This window comes from Juglans microcarpa x Juglans regia, chromosome 7S (assembly GCF_004785595.1).
Source record: "Juglans microcarpa x Juglans regia isolate MS1-56 chromosome 7S, Jm3101_v1.0, whole genome shotgun sequence".
Classification (NCBI taxonomy): domain Eukaryota; kingdom Viridiplantae; phylum Streptophyta; class Magnoliopsida; order Fagales; family Juglandaceae; genus Juglans; species Juglans microcarpa x Juglans regia.
The window spans coordinates 1263746-1283408 of NC_054607.1; the positions used below are offsets into that span (position 1 = coordinate 1263746).

Consider the following 19663-nt stretch of genomic DNA (forward strand, 5'->3'; position numbering starts at 1 on the left):
TCATAGCAATAATAATTAATGTTGTATGATTCTGCAGAATGCTTAATACATGATGATTAGGTGCATGCATGTTATAATACTGTTTCCTTAATTGAGAGAATTTCTAGGGCTTAATATATAATTTATTATTTTCGATATAATTAAAGTTATTGATCCTCAGTAGTACTCTTTGTTTTTCTTTCCAAACTTAAAGTAGTTTTTTGCACTTTCCTTGTTGGACCGCTGAATATTCGAATGAACATACACATGATGCATGTGGAGAACTACGTACGCACGCATGCTGAACTTTTGCCTGTAAATTGGAGTAAAGCACAAGTCAATTTGCATGGGTGGTACTTCATATATACTTTTGTAGTACTCGGCATGACCACCTCTATAAATATAGGTATATAAGATATATATATATATATTCTTAATTTTAAAATATATTATATATTATATTGAAAAGTAATTATTTAATTATACAGGTCTCAAAAAGATAAATTTAGCACAGTTCTTTTGTAAAAAAGTTTACTCCATCATAAAAATTATAAAAAAAAAAAACTATTCTTTTTTTAGAAGATATACACCTTTTTAAAAAGGAAAATACTCTAGCTATAAAGTGATTGCACAAAATCAATCTCACAAACTGATATGAATTGATATGATTCGTCAGATTATAAAGTTATATATTTTTATTATAAAGTATATCTATTAACTGATCAGATGAAACTACGTCAATTTGTATGATTATTTTATATAATTCATTTGTAGATGTAGCAAAAGGTCTCCACAAAACTTGTTTATTCGTATTTGGGATTAGTACATAGCAATATTACTCTATATTAAATACATATAAACCTGCGTTCAAATTTAATTATGGTCCAAACATAATATGATCATCAGAACTTAACCTTGATTATGGAGTGAAATTATAATTATTTATAACATAATATTAATCTTTGTCATTTAAAATAATCAGTCAAAGGGCACATAATTTGAATTAATTAAGGCACGCATTAAAATAAATGATCAGTACTGCTGCATTATATATTGAACGAATTAAATATGAAAGTATAAACTTTTTTTTTTTAAGGTTATAAAGTTTTATTAGGAAAACATATTAAGGGTCCTTACGTAAATGGACAGTTGAATGTGCCAACTAGATATATAGCTCCGATCAATTAATTTAATATTTTTTTTCACTTTTTATTACTTTAATTTTTTTTTTTCTAAAAAAATGGTTTGCCGAAAATAGGATAATTTAAATGAACAGGCATGCAAGCATTATTGTCACTTGCCATTGGGAATTATGTGATAATTAATATATATGAGATTTCAATATAATTTGAATAAATCATTTAGTCGATCAAATTAATATGTAATATATTATATTGATCTGTATTGAGAGCTAGCTCTTTAATCTTTATAATTAATCCCATCCGTTAATACTAGCTAGGAAGACGCTTCTCATGTCTTCCTATGATCCCCACGCACATGATTCGAAGGTGATATATAGGAATTAAATAGTCACAAAAGCAAATCAGTCTGATTAATTAATCATAAAAGTCTGATCAATTAGCCAGTATTGTTTACATTATATTTTTTCTGCTTATTAGAAAAACTTACACACACAAATATATATATATATATATATATATACATATATATAGCATAGCTGCAAAGTCGAACTTATTCTCCAATATAATCAAAGTTATTTTCCTTTATTGAAGACAAAAAAAAAAAAAAAATCCGAGAGAGAGAATAATTGCACTAATTCATATATATAAAGCCATCTTCATGACAATAATTTCAATATCTTGATTATTTAAAACATTTAAAGCTCTTTAGACACTAGAATATCTGTGAATAATAATCAGATGATTTTTTAATAGTAATAAGATATTGGAGTAAAACATAAGACAATTCGCATGGGTGTTCTTTTGTACTCGTCATGACCACCTATATATATAAATATATTTTAAAAGATACTATATATTATATTAAAATGTAATGATTTGTACAAGTCCACCATAGTTCCATTTGTCAAAAAGTGAATCTCATTATGAAAAGAATAAATAAATCTATCTTTTTAATTAGTGGGATCCACTTTTTGCAAACTAAGAGCTTGCACGAAACAACTTGTCTATTTAAGATAATTTGCATCTAGGGATGTAACTGATCTGGTTTAATATGATTTTAGATAAAATTTGTGATTGAACCAGCATATACCGGTTTTACATTTTTAAGAACCGATTCCACACTAGTTATCTCTCTCAACTAGTACTTTCGATTTTTCCAATCTGGTTCTGTCTGGTTTTCTAGTTTTAATATATTATATAATATATATAATATATAGTGATAATATATTATAGTATATTATAATTGTATTATAGACTATAGTGATATAAGATTTTAAAATTTCATATTATATTAACTAGTAATTTATCATATAATACAAAACTATTTTATATATAATTATATATTATATATAAAAATGATATACAATATCAAAAATTATAATATATATATGAACCAGTCCAGTTCAGTCTGATTCGGTTTTAAAAAAAGAAAAATCGAAACTGGACTACACAAAACTCGATACTGGACCAAACCTGGTTTGGTCCAGTTTGCCGGTTCACTGATTTTTGTTTTTACCCCTATTTGCACCTAACATTACTATGTATTAAATACATGTAAATTACCTCCGTTCAAATCTAATTGTGGTCCAAATATATGAACTTAATGATCTTGATTATGGAATGAAATTATAATTACAATGCTTTATAACATAATTAATCTGCCATTAATCTCTGTTTGAATACAAGAATCGTTTCATCTCATCATTATAACTTTGCCAAACTCTCGTACAAAATATAACAAATAATTTAATTTTTTTAAATTCTAAAATAATAATAAATAATATTATAATAATATTTTATTCAACTTTCATTTCAACTTATTATCTAAACCGCGAGTAAGATAAATCAGTCAAAGGGCACATAATTTAAATTAAAGGCATGCACAAATTAAAATAAATCAGTAGTACTGCAATATTATTGATCGAAAATATGAAAATATACAAGGTCAAAGGAGAAGAATTTGTTGCCAAATTGATGGTCTTATTAATTTGGCTATGCTACCGATGGATAAAGTTTATCCAAGATATATCAAGAGAAATAATATTTATAGTCATGGAGTACACAATTCTTTTAAAAGAAATGAGTAAATACGGAATATACATAAAAAAAAATTACTAAAATTTTATATACAGTCATTTTTGTGTATTATTTACACATTATACTAATGTGATTGATTGTATTACTTTTTTAATATAAAATAATTATTTTTATCAATTATATCAGTAGAATGCATAAAAAAAAAAAGCAAAAATAATAATGTGTAACATAATTCAAAAAATTAATATTTTAATAATAAACATACTCTTTGTAATTAGGTGGCATTTATCGCTCCACGTACCAAGTCCCAGATCCAAACACCATATATGATCAAAGCTGGCCATGGTTAATCTAAATCCCGCGCCCGCTCAAAACAAATTAATTGCTGTACCGAGGGCTCTCTAGTCCCTGCCTCTCTCTCTCTCTCTCTCTGCGTCTCACTCTCACTGTCCCTGTTCTCTGGTATTGCAGGATACGAAAAAGGTAGTGGATATGGCCGAAACGAGCCTCGGCATCTGCGCTCGCACTTCTTCGGCTTCTCTAAGCCTTCTGAGCTCACCGCCACGGTCACCGCTTAGGGTTTCTTGCTATTGTCCTCAGCTCTCTCCGTCTCCTATCGACAAAACCTTGACGCAGATTCAGAATTCTGGCGTCATCGCTTGCCTTCGTGCCAATAGGTCTCGCTCACTGTCCCATATGTGCCTTCTTAATTGCGAGACTTTTTCTTTGAATTCGGTTGACGTGTTGCCTGTGTAGAGAGTCGAGACTAAACTGTATGCTTACGTGGTAGTATGTCTTCGTAGTCGGTCTGTGTCCTAAATTGAGCTTGGAAATCTCTGTGTAGACAACGGCTTATTTTACTCTTTTCTCTTGGATAGTGCGGAGCAGGCCTTGAAAGCTGCTCGTGCTGCACTTAGCGGTGGCATCTCAGTTGTGAGTCTTCTTTTCGGTGCAAAATTTTATTCTCTCTCTTTATTATTCAGTCGACGTTCTTGTCTTTCTTATGAATTAATAATTCTTGCTTCTACTGAAGATTCAAGGTTGATCAGAATGATCCGAAAAGGTGAATTGGCTGCATTTGTTATGGGTAGTATAGAAGAACTCACCCACTTAGATGGCATATTTCCTAACATGTGAATTGCAGTTGCTTTATTCTCGCCATTACTTGGTCTCTTGCAATTTGAATGTCTGACAATTTTTGCCTGTTCACTTGGAAATGTTTGCTTTATGTTACCGTTTTGTAAAGAGATTCGCTCTAATTTATTCTCGTTTTGCCATTACTCGTAGTATGTACTTTTTAAACTAGTGATGGTTTCTAATTTGTTTCTCTTTCTTGATATGTAGCTGGAGATTGTTATGTCCACCCCTGGTGTATTTGAGGTTGTTTAAAGCTGTGTATTTTTAATTTCTCCAATTGGCTCCGACAGAGTGTTTATGTGCTTTTATTCTCATTCGCACAGGTTCTACAGCAGTTAGTGCAGGAGAATCCTAATCCAGCCTTAGGAGTAATAATCTTTCTATCTCCATCTGAATTTACTAGCATATCGTTTTATGTTCAATTGAGTGTGTTCGACAAAAATCTCTTCCAAAGTTTCCACTTAAGGAAACAGCTGTCTGTGAATAACAAATGGACAACAATTTTTCAATACTTGTTAGCATTGAGTGTTTATGGATTTGTGATGAAGAAATTAACTTATCTACTGGTTCCCTGATAAAACGCCAATGTAAATGGCTGCCTTTCTGTATTCTCTTTTGGCACATTTGAAGTAAATCAAAGTAGATGCAGTTGTAAGTGCAATCTGGTTTCGGATAGATGTAATAGGTGTGCTTGTTGAAATTTTTTCCAACATACACAGATTGATATAAATAGTGAGACTCTTTTTGGTTTCACAAGCCGTCAAACAAGGAGCAGGTCATACTCACTGAGAGTTCTATCCAAAAAAAATATCTTTGTATTGGATTTCAAATGCTTTTACCGTGCCATTTTCAATTAAAAGAAGTGCCATTGATATGATCCAGATACATACTTGGTTGGAATTTTTGGAGTTCCTTCTGAACTCACCAAGTATTTTGCAGGTTGGGACTGTCCTTAATGTCGAGGATGCCAAAAATGCAATAAATTCTGGAGCCAAATTTCTTATGAGTCCTGCCATGGTGAAGGTATGCATATTGATTCTGCACTCTCATGCTTTTAATTTCCCACTCGAGCGTGGAAGATATTGACCTGGCAGATAATTTCATTGGTGCTTCCTTTTTACGTTTTTAAGGACATTATGGTCGATGTCAAGTGTGCTGAAGTTCTGTACATACCAGGTGTAATGACCCCAACAGAAGTAAGAGCTTGTTTTGAACTTAAACTCTACATCATTTCTAATCTTCAATTTTTTGAGGACTTTTTCTTTCAACTCTTGACTTATAATAATGATTGTATTGTTGGCCACCACTGTTTCCTGGCAATGTTACCCTGGAAGATTGGGTTTGTTATCATTATTTTTTTTATATTTGAAACATTTGAGATTCTTTCCCCTGAATGAGAACTTAAAACCATCAATATGTGATTTACAGATACTGTCTGCATATGATACCGGCGCCAAAATTGTCAAGGTGAGTCTTAATGTCTCAAATGTGGGAGTAGATTAAGTCTAGGTATAGTGGTAATTGTCCTGTGTCATTTACACTGCTTCGTAGAAACAGAAATGGATATTGCTCTTGCTAGGGCAGCAATCATAAGTTCCCACTTGACCTTGAATGGTCTTGAGGCATATATCAGTGCATACATATACATATACATATGCATATACATATACATATGGCCTTATAGATAAAAGTCTCTTGCTAAATGAAAATATGTTAAGTTACTCAAGCAGCAATCTTAGCTTGCCAAGTTGGAATAACATACTTTGTAGATTTCAAGTTTCATATCTGGAGTGCTACCTCTGGTAATAATACCCATGATCTTGTGTAAACTTTTCATAAACGGCTCTTACACTTTCTGTGTCATGCCTTGTAAATGCTATTAGTAGATTAGTAAACACTTATTTTCTACTGTTTCTTCACAATATATTCTGGGATCTAATACTGCTTGGAAGTCATAAAATAGTTCATCCACAGATGTTCATTATGGGTTTACTTTTATTTTATCTGGTGGAATAGGTTTATCCTGTCTCTGCATTAGGCGGTAGTCAGTACATTTCAGCACTCAAGAGGCCTTTTCATCACATCTCGATGGTTGCTTCTCAGGGCATAACAATAGGTTGTTACCTTTGCTTCTGTACATTAGTTCTAAGAGCCTCACTTCAATTTCTATAATTATTTGTATTGATGATTGGAAGTGACAGACATTTTTTACCCTTCTGCTATCATAATATTAAATAATGAGATCTCATCTCATAAAGGATTTGTATTAGTGATTCTTTGCCATCCATATTGTTCTCCTTGTAGTGAAGACATTTATTGGAATGCCTTCAGACTTTTAAGCTCTTAGTTTTCACTGGCACTTGCTGTTGCTTGCCTTGTGCAGCAATTTTCATTCTTGTCCTTTGAGGCTGAGATACTGAGGGGAATAATATATCTTTGTATTGATAAACAATGAGAAATGCTGAAGAAAACAATGTGTTTTGGATGGTTATCCTGACTTGTTCAATACTTGGGGGACCTTAAGGCTTTATTTTTCAATACTCTTTACCATTGGGTGTTGTCTTGACTTGTTTTACAACTTCTCAGTTTTAGGATCTTTTGGTTTTTTTTTTTTTTTTTTTTTTAATCTTTTACTATTTTTGTTTAGGTCTATCTCTTGTTTATTGTCTGTGTACTTGGGTCATGCCTTTTTTCTTATTAATTAAATTTGATTTATGTAAAGAAAAAAGTTCTTTGTTTTTTTTTGTCAGAAATGCATGTATCTGCCCTTCATCAAAGTGAAAAATCCTACAAAAGTATCATTTTCTTGATTTATGTTTATGTCACCCTAGACTCGAATTCAAACTTGCAGTTTACTCACAACATGTCTTTTGAGAGACCTTAAGGAGACAGTGTGATCAGAAATTTCCATTAATTTTTGTATTTTACATTCCTGTTTTCTGATTGTAGTGACATGTTTTCTTCATGCAAGACATCAATTCATCAAAATGTAGCATTAATTTCCGATTTAAAGGAACCTTTTTTTAACCCTAATCTGATACAGATTCAATCAGAGAATATATCTCCAGAGGAGCAACAGCAGTTGTTTTATCAGATGCCATATTTAATAAAGAGGCAATCATACAAAATAATTTCGATGAAATTTATCAACTTGCAAATTTTGCAGCTTTGCAGGGCATTGAGGCTGTAGAACGGTGAGTTTTTTTGTTGTTTGTTCATGTTACATGGTTATGCTTTTCCTAGACTATTTTAGTTTTAATTTGGGTCTGATGTTTCTAATGCTATAATCTGAACATGTGGAAGAACCAAAAGTTGTTTTTCCGTAGGATCTTCATTACCTGTTTCAGTTTAGCATCAATGTATCATAGATTACATTGCAGCATAAGATTGCATAGGGAAAAGAAACTAACATATACAACTTATCAAAAAAAAAGAAACTAACATATATACTCTGTACCCAATGAAAGTTGTGCCACCACGATTTAATTCTTTTTACTTCTGCACTGATGTTCAGATATCAGAATTAGGTAATCTGCTTCTCCATCTATATTGGATTTTCTCTTGTAAGTTGTAGGTCAGACAAATTTATGGCATTCTGTTTATTGTACTTTTGAGGCCAGTCAAAGTATGCCATTGAGGCAATCCCATATGTTAGATAACGCTGTGGTCCTTTATTTAATTGTATGACCTCTGACCACAGATTCCAATGTCATGCAGGAAAAAGAAGTGTATGCTAAACTAATTAATTCAGAAGTACTCAGCAGTTTCCTCAGCTTGCATATACCATGATAAAGGCATCAGAACAATTTTTGGACAGTTCTGATACGAACGCCTACTTATACAAACTAGACTCTCGGGGTAAAAGATGCCGAGTCCCTAATGTAAGTGTCTTAATCCTGAAATAGCTCTCTTTACTGAATGGTTTTATTTGTACACTTGTACACTTGTGCAATTATAATTGTTTTCTTTCCCCTATAGTTTGCCAACTGAGATATGCTAAAAACTTGGACTGTTGTTTGGAGCTGTTGCATTTTTACTGCTAGGCAACCGAGACCCAGATCATAATTTCCTTACTCTGTTGAATTTTGACATATTTCGCTGATTTTGTTTTCATAATCGATCATTATTATTACAAATCAAGCCTTTATTGTTCTCTTATTTGTACTCCCCTTTCCCCTTACTTTGTAGATTGATTGCCAATGATCAAAATCCAGGCTGATTACCCTTGGATATTCTAGTCCGAAAGCTGAAACTTGAGAGCTTGACGGTAGAGCTGAAGAGCTTGACTGCGATGTTTGTTGGAGGAAGAAGCATGAATTGATGCATGGGAGTACGGCCCGAATTTTATTCAGTTTTTGGCCGGTTAAGATTCATATTAATTTGGGTTGAGAAATGCATTTGAATATTCTTTGAATTGTCATCTTTTCGTTATTTTTTTTTTGATAAAATGATGATCAAACGGATAATAAATAACACTCCTAAAAGTTATATTATCTGTTAGAGATTTTAAGACTGAGAAATTATAGTATTTAACTCTAAACTCTACCGGTAAAGATAATGAATCAAAGAATCCTCTTCAACTGATGTACCTAACAAATTATGCGTAAAAAAGAACATAAATTATAGATAGAAATGTAGAGTCACATATTAGTGCAAGAATTAATGAGATGTCTTTGAACAGTTGCACTGCCCAAAAAAATACATCCACTTCACATGGAAATGCTTATTCTGTAATTGTTGAATTGATTTCATGATATCATATCCTTGAAACAAATAGATCTAACCGACAATGTTATTCGACACTGTTTCAAAACCCCTTTTTAGTCAACTTTTAACACGCGTTCGTGAATTCCTTTCCCGTAAAGATTTCGTTCCGTTCCCAAAACGCATTCTCGAAGGCAGACCAACTCAACGCCAACACTTTAACACAAAAGCAGCAAAGCAAAGGAAAGCAAGGGAGACAATTGGAATGGTGCCACCGGCGGTGCAGGCGGGTCCATCCCCTGCGAACCCACAACAGACCCAACAATTCCTGAGCTCTGTCCTTTCCCAACGAGGGCCCTCCGCCCTCCCTTACTCGGAGGACACCAAGTGGCTGATCCGCCAGCATCTGCTCTCCCTTTCCTCCTCCTGCCCTTCCCTCGAACCCAAAACTGCTACCTTCACCCATAACGACGGCCGTTCTATCCACCTCCTCCAGGCCGAAGGCACCGTCCCCATGTCTTTCCAGGGTCTCACCTACAACATCCCCGTCATTCTCTGGCTCATGGAGTCCTACCCCCGCCACCCTCCCTGCGTCTACGTCAACCCCACCCGCGACATGGTCATCAAGCGCCCCCACCCTTACGTCAACCCCTCCGGCCTCGTCTCCGTTCCTTACCTCCAGAACTGGGTCTACCCCAGCTCCAATCTTGTCGACCTCGTTCGTAGTCTCAGCCTCTACTTCGGCCGTGACCCACCTCTCTATTCCCAACGCCGCCCTAACGCTAACTCTAACCCTAACCCTAACCCTAACCCTAATCCTAATCTTAATCCCAGTTTTACTCCTCCCTCTCCTCATCCTCCCGACGTAACGGCTTCGAGTTTGGGGTACGCCCGCCCGTCGATTCAAACGAGGCCGTACCCCCCATCTCCGTATGGTGTTCAAACGGAGGAGCCTTCGGAGGCATATAGGAGGAGCGCCGTGAACAAGCTGGTGGAGTTGGTGCACGGGGATATGACGACTATGAGGAAGGCGCGCGAGGCGGAGATGGAAGGGCTTTTCAACGCACAGGCGATGCTGTGGCACCGGGAAGAGCAGCTGAAGAAGGGCCTCAACGAGATGCACGACGAGAAGGAAGGGCTGGAGCAGCAATTGCAGATGATGCTGATGAACACCGACATGTTGGAGGCGTGGTTGAGGGAGAACGAAGCGAAGCTGAGGAATCTCCGCCCGAATGTTGACGTGGACGACGCGTTCGAGATCATTGACGTGCCATCCAAGCAAATGCTCGAGTGCGCAGCCTCTGATTTGGCCATCGAGGACGTAGTGTACTCCTTGGACAAGGCTGTGCAGGAGGGCGCGATACCATTCGATCAGTACCTGAGGAATGTGCGGCTCTTGTCACGCGAGCAGTTCTTTCACCGCGCCACTGCGACAAAAATGCGGGCTGCGCATATGCAGGCTCAGGTTGCCCATATGGCCGCCCGGATTTCTCACTTCGGCGGTGATACTGAGGCTCTCCGTGCCCGAGCTTCATAGGCCTGATTGATTCCATATTATACCCAATCATAGAGTTGAAGGTCAGAGATTCCTGTGCAAATTTTTCAATGGTATACGTTAATAATTTTTTTGGCTTTTCTTTTTCTTTTTCATGGATTTTAGATCGTTCTGTAATGATTTGTGTCTATATGGTAAAGAAATACGAGATATTGTGTATGTTCTGATTGAATAATATATGGGTTAAGTTCAAATTTTTTATCCTACCTTTACATGCGATTTTAGTGATGCAGTCACTTTACTCATTTTTGTGCCTTTTCTGGGCTTAATTATGCGAATTATTGGTTTAGTTCATTCGAATGCTGTGTATATAGGAAAGGTGTTTTCAGGCATAATATGTTTGATTTGATAAAAGTAAGCAAGCTCGAACATGATATGGCTCTATACTTCTATCCAATGGATGGACGGTTTGCACGTGAGATTTTCTGTTGTAAGTTGGTGAAAGGCTTACAACCAGTACATAAACTTCATTGCTTTTTGCATCATAGGGTTATGAGTTTTGAGGGTTTGCTGTTGCATTTAGGTTTTTCAGTTTATTGTGGAGTGTGAATGTTGCTAATGCTTTTTCCTTAAGCTAATTGTACACGAGAAATAGGAACTGATATCCATTTGCGGCGGCGTTTGGATTAGGTCAGTTCATTATATGTATTTTCTTACAAATGAGTACTCTGATGTTTATTCTGATATCCATATTCCAGAAGAAAAGGATGGTAACCTTTTACTCCTCCTTATCCTCTGAATCAGAATTGTTTTATCTGATGAATCTTGGAGTGCATGTAGGTCTAGCTTTTCAACAAACTTTGTTATGAATCCTGTGTAACTATTTGACCGTCATCTTAAAGGCTACACCTTTCAACCTATATTGCTTCTATTGGGTCTGTGTTCTTTTTGCTAAGAGTTTTTGGTCTATTACTGTAAGAACTGTAAGGACGTGATGCTGATGTTAACCCAAATCTACCCTTCTCCATTCAAAATATGGCTATGGAGCCAGTTGGGTGGTTGTAGAGTTCATAAAAATGTTGAGTTGGGGAAGAGGGCAGCAGAAAAGTGTTCAAGTTAAATTTAGGTGAAGGTGGGTACCATGAACTCTCTAATATATATGCCACGGCTTCAATGCGGGGCAGAATGGTGAAAGTGAGAACCATGATGGAGTAGAATGGATTTCAGAGTTTGTGACGATTGCCACAATGCGACCTAGTTTCGCTTGAGATTGGACGGGAAACTTATTCATGTCATCTAGAGGGGTATTATATCAGCAATAGTGATCATCGTGCATCTGTTCTTTCAAAAATGGAACTTGTTGAGGAGATTATTGGTAAAGCTGTCGTTGCACTTCTTGATTCTTGAAAGTTGGTGTAGTGGCTATATTTCAAGGTTTACAGGGAACGTGACCCTGAAATGCAAGATGAAAAAGGTTCTTGTACTAAGGTTGGTTGTTCCCCACAAATACTGCAAGCGAATCTCATACTAGCAGAACAAACACAAGGGCTAAAACCAGGGCTGCCATTTTATTTGACCAGATAACATAATTTAGTTACATCTTGTCATGTTCATGTACATATTTATTTGTCATTAGATAATAAGATTACCATGAACCTAAATTATTTTTCTTCCCCCTACTTCCCCCCCATTTACTACCGCAACGAATCATTGTCTTTATTGAAATTCTTACGTGTAGTTCAAATGAATTATCAAGTTGTGGGTCATGGATGTGAACCCTATTGCAGATTTGGATGCCATAACATTGTGGACGATATCTGTTGATTCATTGAGAAGGACAACATTCTTTCCTCACCTATTATAAGAATTAGAACAGATTCTTCATAAATTTTTAGGGTAACTTAGGATCCATGGTATTAGTCGAGGTATGCGCAAGTTGGTCCGGACACCCACGGTTATAAAAAAAAAAAAAAAAAAAAATTAGGATAACTTAGAAATGTAATGTGGTTCGGTTCCCTGCCTACATTGCAGAATCACGAGCAGAAAAGATCGGTATAGAATTGGATTTCACTACTTTAAATAAAACAATAAGGTCAGAAGGCTTCAAGACAAGGGCTTAAAACAGTTTTCGGTGGCCAATATACACGTTAAATTCCATGCTAAGTCTTAAAACTGATCTCTTACAGACGCGAAAAACCAAGAAAAATCTTCTTAAACTTCATAGACGCTTCACTTTCAAAAGAGGCAGCAAGGAAGCCAGAAAATGTATTTACAATCCCAGCTTCTAGCCAATTATATCCACCCTATGAATATCTAATCTATACACTCATCTAACAAGATATGATTTAATAATGCGCATTTTGTCCAGCAAAACACCCAAAACATCATAAGCTATTTACCCAAAATGCTGCAAGCCTGGGACCTACATTCATTTCCACCACCAGAACTGTCGAAACAAATATATCTTCCTCATTCGAGCAGTGTATGTCAAGAAGGCTCTTGCTTTGATGGGGTCGGCATTCAAATACTCAAAAGCATACATCTGTTTGGCCTCTTCTAAGCCATCAATCTCCATCACTGCCTGTAGTAGCTCATGGGCATCAATTGAGCATTTGCCTCGCTCCATCACGTCAGCCAAGTGCCGAATGCTTGATGCCACTGCTAACATGGCATCATGGAGAGCCTCTGAGCCACGGGACCGTTTTGGGAGTTGTCTGAAAGGCTGGCCCAGAGGAGGATCTTGAGTTCCATCTGGCATCTGGGCATATTCTGGTGTTCCAGTATATGATTCTGTTCCATCTGTCTCACTCAGGTATTCTGTACTTGGGGAAAGATAAGAGGCAGAGTCATAATCACAATTCTTTAAATCTGTTGGGTGGCTTCCATTCTTCATCTTAGCCCAGCGACTTGGGGCTTGATAATTTCCACAAACAATTTTTAGTTCATCATACATCTCTATCTGTTTACCTCGAAATCCTCTTGCATCAGGGTGTGCCTATTCAATTAATCATTGAATGCCAACAAGCATATTGTAAATAACAGCATGACACATTTTAAAAGAGAAAAGAGAAAACATTAAAGATGATTAATTAAAAAACTTACTGCAATGTATCGCTTCCAAAGATCTTCATTGTCACACTCAACCATCTTCGTATTTGGATTCCACCCGAATCCATCTTGACTTAGCATATCCTTCATTATCTTATACCTTTTCTTAATTGTCTTTAGTCTATTGACAACTTTTTGATTATTCAAATTTAAGTTAAAATGAGAGTTCACAGCGATACAAGCGGCAGTGTAAGCATTTTCATTAAAACATTTGTCAATTTTGTTCCCATTTTTAGCCTGAACAGCAAGTGCTTCAATAAGGCACTTGTCCATCGCAATTGACCATACCACATTCCTTCCTTTGTGCTTCATATCTCGTCTAACTCCATGCAGGTCATACTGCTCCATTTCTGAATCAGAAAAGACAAATAACTACCTACTGTCCCATATTATAAAGCAGAATTCAAAATACTGATTAAAAGACTGTTTTTTTACATAGTTAAAAAAAGTTTTATTAAGACAAGTAAATAGGCATAGCCCAAGTACATAGGAAGAATACAATACTGATTAAAAGACTGTTGACAGCATCATCCCGAGAGGAAACTCAAAGAAAACATAGTAACATAACCACATGGATCATGTTTTATTACATGGCATTATTTGAGGTGAAGGTCAACATAGGTGATTTAATCTATCACCATCTTCCCTATAGTGTGGCTTTGATCTTGCCATGAAAGCCAAAAGTTTGATATATAGATTAGAAACACATGCAACCCAAAGAAAGAAATAAAACACAGAATTGTTTCTCCGTTTCCAAATAAAAGTAGCTAAAAAATGATGAAAATGAGACTTAAGTCCTGTCTTGGTTGAATTTTCAAATATGACCATTTCTCTTTTTTCCATCGACTAGCTATCCTCAATATTATAACAAGCACATCTAGCTGTAAAAGATAAAAACCAGTGCGCCTAAGCACTTAGCTTGGACTTGCTACCAAGAAAGCACTTAGCTGGTCATAGCTAAAGAAATTAGAGTCAGATGATGTAATTAGAACTGCTGTAGGAGAATGATGCACACTATCAGTTGAATAAGGGTGTAGATGAGAAAAGAAAGAAGCTGTACAGTCTCAGAAGAATATTCTCGAATCAAGCTTTTATATTTTCTATGAGAATGAACATTTTTCTCTCTAATGTCATGTTGAGATGGACATAACTCATACTTAATTAAAGTGGATTCGCGAAGTACAAAAAACAAAGAATAATTCCACAAAAAAAAAAAAAGTTAATAAGTTAAAAGACGGGTGCTAACCATATTTTCTGAGAAATAGAAGGGGAGAAATTAAGAACCTGTTACTTGCAAATTATAATCATTATGGCAAAATTTGACTCATCCTTCCTCTCTACAAAAAAAAATTGATCCACCTCCTTCATTCTACATAGTGCCAAAGCATCATTCAGACTAAACAAGAAACCACTATAGAAAAATCACTACAGCTTACCCATAGTCTTCAAATTTAAACCAAGAAATTGTGCTTCCATTGAGCCTAGACACAAAGTCTATCCTTTCTCCAAAGTCAAGTAAAGCACATTTCATGTTGTATTTTGCTCGGAACTACAGTCATTCTGCTAAAACCAGTCAGTCTATTTATTTATTTATTTATTTTGAAACCAGTCGGTCTATTTCTTGTTTTGCATAGAATTAGCAGGCAAAATAGTATAAAACGTTCCAAAGGAAAAATACATAATATACAACAGAACTGATAACAAAAAGTATCGAGAATTCGCCTATGCAATCATTCCACCATGTCCAATAAATGATGTTTTTGATCGGATGCCAAATAAATGATGTTGGAAGTTCTCAATATAAATAACCACACAAACAGAGAGAAAAACCCAGAAAACCCACTTCAAGTATCAAAACTCAGAACGATGCAATGAACAGAAAGCAACTATTACAGCATAATGAGCATCAAGCAAATTAAACCAGATATATTAGCCCCAATTAATTTCTTTGAAAAATGTACGCATGCATGTATAGAGAGCGAGAGAGAGCGTGATACCCGAGGCGACGGAGATAGGATATTCCAATCTTGAGAGCGATATAATTCTCTTGCCGATCAGATCACAAATCGCGACTGCATCTAATCACCCAGGAGATGCAGAGACGGCGTCAGGAAGATAAAAGAGGACAACTCCTCTGACGGTTCATTGGGTACTTAGGGTTTTTTTGTTTTTCTCGAGAAAATAAAGGTTTGAAAATTTTTCCCGACAAGCACTTTCTCGAAAAACAAACGCTTACGAGAGAGGCGTAATTAGGTCCATCAGTTTCGGTGCATTACGGTGCGGTAGATTATACGAAGGTCCTATCATCAAACGCCATGTAAGCAAAAGTCAAAGAAACCGAAAGTCGCAATAAGGGAGATTAAAATTGATAAATAAAGCAAGAAAAATCATAAATCATAAAAAGAAAAGGCGAATTTTATTAATTGAAAACTACTAACTATACTTAAAACTTTACAAAAAAATTTCAATTTCTCAAAATGTCAGTTAATTTCATATGCCAGCATTTCGGTCTCCTAGCGTGTGCTAAGGAGTTTTCTTTGCTATAAGTAAGGCATGTCTCCTAGTATACACTGAGGAGAGTGTATAGAGTTAACGGTGAAATCTCCTTAGAGAGTGAGTGTTAGAGAGGATGTCGGATGAGATCATTGACAAGTGGGATAAACTTCGATTGACTGGGGAAGAACAACATGATTTACAAGTTGATGTCACATAAGAGACAGACGTGGAAAACTCTGTCTGATAGGCCTCATTGTATCAGAGAAGAAGATCAACAAAGAAGCTTTCAAGACTACCATGCAAAATGTATGGAAGACTAAGAGATGGATACGTTTTAAAGGAGTGGGTGATAACTGTTCATCATTGAGTTTCAACAAGAACAAGATCTCAAGAAAGTAAAGAAGGGTAGACCATGGACTTTTTATCGTAATCTTTTGTGTCTCAAAACTTTTGATGGCTTTTTTGTCCCAAATGACATTAGGTTCACCAAGGAATCTACGTGGATTCAACTCCACAACATACCTTTTGGTGGCATGACCAAGGAACTTGGTGAGTAGATAGGGAGTAAGATTGGTGTGGTGGAAGAGATAGATGTTGATGAGGACGGGATTGGATGGAGTCCTTATCTAAGAGTTAAGGCTGCTATAGACATCACCAAACTACCGATGAGAGGCATCCTTCTAGACCTGCAAGGTAACAAGAACTAGATTGTTTTTAAGTATGAAATATTGCCTAATTTTTGTTTTAGGTGTGGTGTTATTAAACATGGTAAGCAGAGAATCTGGTATTAGAACCATGCATGGTAGTTAAGAGTATTAATATGGGGCATGGCTGCGTGCTCCAATCCAAAAGGCAATAATAAGGAATCAATCAAGCAACCAGGGTGGTAGGGATAAATGAGATTCATAGTCCTCAGAACGACAGGTTGACGATGAATCCATGTATGGAAACAATTTTTTCATAGGAAGTATGCCAGTCTGTTAGGAGAGGTGGCTGAATCATAAGATGATCAGAGAAGAAAAGAGGATATTTAGGAAAATTGCCTTTTAGGGAAAGAGGAGACTGTGAAGGGTCAAAGTATGAGTTTGGAAACTAGGATTCATATAGAGGCATAATATCAGGAGGTTGATGGCACAAATTTGGGTGGGGAAAATGGCATGACAGAAATTATTATGGAAACTATATATGTCGAGAATTATAGATGTAAGGAGGATCCAATAAGGAAGGTGACTAATGTATCACAACTTGACATCACTGCAACAACAAAGAGTAAGGATGAAGCCTGCTCTAAAAAAAAAAAAAAAAAAGACTAGGTAGAAAAGGAGGGTCAGGAATAAGCAGCTCAATGACAGTGTCTAATAAATATTGGACTGCTACCTAGAAAATGAAGGAGTTACTCACTTGTGGCCATAATTCAGATGACCATGAGCTAAGGAATGAAGGATGGATCTTGGCAAAGAAGATCAAAACTAAGGAATGTGTGGAATAAAAGCAAAATGAATTATTGGCAGAGGCTGGTCACCAGCCCTGCCAGAATCAATGAGTATCTTAACTTGGAATTGTCGAGAGCTTGAGAACCCACAGACAGTTAGAGTCCTTAGACTTCTGATTAAGGAAAAGTGTCCCAAGTTGGTTTTCCTTATGAAAATCAAATGCAAAAAGGAAAGACTGGATGAAATTAAAGTTAAATTGAAGTTTGATTATTGTATGGTAGTAGATGACTCACTCAAAAATGAGTAGTATAAAAGCTATCCCAAGTGCAGGAGGGTGTCACCTAATAATTAGGAATAAATTCCTAAATCGTCTCCTCAGGGAAAGTTACTTAAAATCAAACTCGTTTAAAATTGTGAAAATATTCACAAAAAGAAAATAAAAATGATGATATGTGCAATGAATGGAAGAGTGCAACGAGAATGAAAAAGGTACTAGTCATGGACTATGTTCATATTTTTAGATTTTTGAGTATCGAAATGAAATGTAAAAGTCTAACAAATTGAAATTAATAATCAAAGAATTAACTAAGCTAAACAATCTTAAATAATCTGAAAATTAAATAATAAAACATAATTTATTTAAGTCCTAATCAAGCTTTAATTAATCTAATTTGCAATGAAACCAAGAGATTAATAAAACTAAGCTAAGAATTAAATTAGATTAGAAAATAATTGACAAAATATGAACTGAGAATTGAAAAGTCCCAAAATCAAGATTTTAGAGTTCATCCTTGTATTCAAATCACAAATTCTCAAAATTAATCCATAGCAATTGTAATCACTGTTAAATGAAAGCTTAAAGAAGCGAGAAAAATAAATAATACGAAGTAAATAAATAACAAATAAATTGCCCAAACTTCTAATCCAAAAATTTCAAAAATATTCCATAAACTTTAAACTAAAATTAAATAAAAAGTAGGGAATGAAAAGAGCAAGTCAAATGAATGGAAATGAAGATGGTAGGCAATGAAGTTGTTGGACCCTGGAGGAGTTCTTCAATTGTGCGGCGCTGCTGTGCATTACTCCTCCCTTTCGTTTTCGTCCGTCTAATAATAAATATCTCCTTGTGCTTGCATGCCAAAAAACAAAAACCAGCCCTCCCTTGCGTCCGCGTAGCCCATCCGTTTCGTCCAAAAAGTCCAACTCTCCTACGCCAATTCCATGAAGATCGAGTCAAATACTCATTTAAATGAGAGAGTTCATTTGACTTTTCTTTGCAATTATTATTATTTTTTTGCCTAAAAAAATAAAATAAAATTAGAAATGAAATGAAATAAAATAAAATAAAAAGAATAATAGAATATCAAAAATATGTTGTGTATGTGAATGAATATTGTCCAATTAAATCACAAGTTATAAAATTAAGCATAAATCTTGCTATTAACCAATTTAAATCACAACTCGGATTTATTTATCTTAACCATTTTTCCATCTAAAATCAATAATAATGTAATGAAATAAATAAAATATATTAGTTCTAAATGTATAAAATATGCAATAATTCAGCTCAATCAATAGAGAGACGAGGTAAGTGGGGGACTGGCTATGTTACGGAAGAATGGATTAGATGTGCAGATATGTAATTTCACTAGATGTCATATTAGCGCTATTGTCAAAGAGAATCAAAGTGGTAATAACCGTTGGATGTTCACTGGCTTCTATGGCCACCCAGATACTTCAAAGAGGGAAGGGAGCTGGAAGTTACTTAAAATGCTAAGAGATAGTATTTATATACTATGGATCTGCAGAGGTGACTTTAATGAAATCACATGTCAAAGTGAAAATGTGGGATCATCATTAAGGCCATACAAGCAAATGGAAGCTTTTCGAGAAACTATTGATTATTGTTGCTTTAATGTATTACCTACTTAGGGACCGAAATTCACTTGGTCCAATAACAAACAGAGAAGAGGATTCACAAAGGAAAGACTAGACTGTGCTATGGTAGACTCAAAGTGGAAGCGGCTCTTTCCAGATTCCAACTGTCAAGCTTTGCTAGCTATTAAGTCAGACCACTCCCCACTTCATTTAGCTCTTACTAGTAGCAAGAAGAGGAGTGGGAGGAAAACATA

General features: G+C 35.5%; 3 protein-coding genes across 6 annotated transcripts; 2 read left to right on the forward strand and 1 right to left on the reverse strand.

Annotated features, from left to right (window-relative positions):
* The first annotated feature begins 3541 nt into the window (after window positions 1-3541).
* LOC121241602 (putative KHG/KDPG aldolase) lies at window positions 3542-8783 on the forward strand. Of its 4 annotated transcripts, none has more exons than XM_041139434.1 (11): window positions 3545-3835; window positions 4037-4091; window positions 4503-4538; window positions 4619-4663; window positions 5235-5318; window positions 5426-5491; window positions 5724-5762; window positions 6312-6411; window positions 7339-7489; window positions 8013-8176; window positions 8484-8783. In XM_041139434.1, the coding sequence occupies exons 1-10, from the start codon at window positions 3651-3653 to the stop codon at window positions 8035-8037; spliced, it is 786 nt and encodes a 261-aa protein (XP_040995368.1). In that variant the 5' UTR covers window positions 3545-3650; the 3' UTR covers window positions 8038-8176; window positions 8484-8783. The 4 variants fall into 4 exon arrangements, with proteins under 4 accessions (XP_040995371.1, XP_040995370.1, XP_040995368.1 ...); XM_041139435.1 differs by having other exon boundaries at window positions 8510-8783; XM_041139437.1 differs by lacking the exon at window positions 6312-6411 and having other exon boundaries at window positions 3542-3835.
* A 286-nt stretch (window positions 8784-9069) lies between these two features.
* Window positions 9070-10755, forward strand: LOC121241264 (protein ELC-like). The gene has a single exon (XM_041138961.1). The coding sequence runs from the start codon at window positions 9085-9087 to the stop codon at window positions 10534-10536; it is 1452 nt and encodes a 483-aa protein (XP_040994895.1). The 5' UTR covers window positions 9070-9084; the 3' UTR covers window positions 10537-10755.
* Window positions 10756-12546: 1791 nt separating this feature from the next.
* On the reverse strand, window positions 12547-15876 carry LOC121241573. The gene is made up of 3 exons (XM_041139394.1): window positions 15600-15876; window positions 13597-13952; window positions 12547-13489 (listed from the first exon to the last, which is right to left on the reverse strand). Exons 2-3 carry the CDS (start codon window positions 13948-13950, stop codon window positions 12923-12925), a joined length of 921 nt encoding a protein of 306 aa, XP_040995328.1. The 5' UTR covers window positions 13951-13952; window positions 15600-15876; the 3' UTR covers window positions 12547-12922.
* Window positions 15877-19663: the final 3787 nt, after the last annotated feature.

What these genes read in the sequence shown, in the direction of transcription:
- LOC121241573 (XM_041139394.1), bottom strand. Translation starts at nt 13,950, where the DNA reads ATGGAGCAGTATGACCTGCATGGAGTTAGACGAGATATGAAGCACAAA. An exon ending in TTTGGAAGCGATACATTGCA is followed by an intron (nt 13,490 to 13,596) that starts GTAAGTTTTTTA and finishes TTAATTGAATAG; the next exon opens with GCACACCCTGATGCAAGAGG.
- LOC121241264 (XM_041138961.1), top strand. Translation starts at nt 9,085, where the DNA reads ATGTTATTCGACACTGTTTCAAAACCCCTTTTTAGTCAACTTTTAACA.
- LOC121241602 (XM_041139434.1), top strand. Translation starts at nt 3,651, where the DNA reads ATGGCCGAAACGAGCCTCGGCATCTGCGCTCGCACTTCTTCGGCTTCT. An exon ending in TTAGCGGTGGCATCTCAGTT is followed by an intron (nt 4,092 to 4,502) that starts GTGAGTCTTCTT and finishes CTTGATATGTAG; the next exon opens with CTGGAGATTGTTATGTCCAC. An exon ending in GTGTAATGACCCCAACAGAA is followed by an intron (nt 5,492 to 5,723) that starts GTAAGAGCTTGT and finishes TGTGATTTACAG; the next exon opens with ATACTGTCTGCATATGATAC.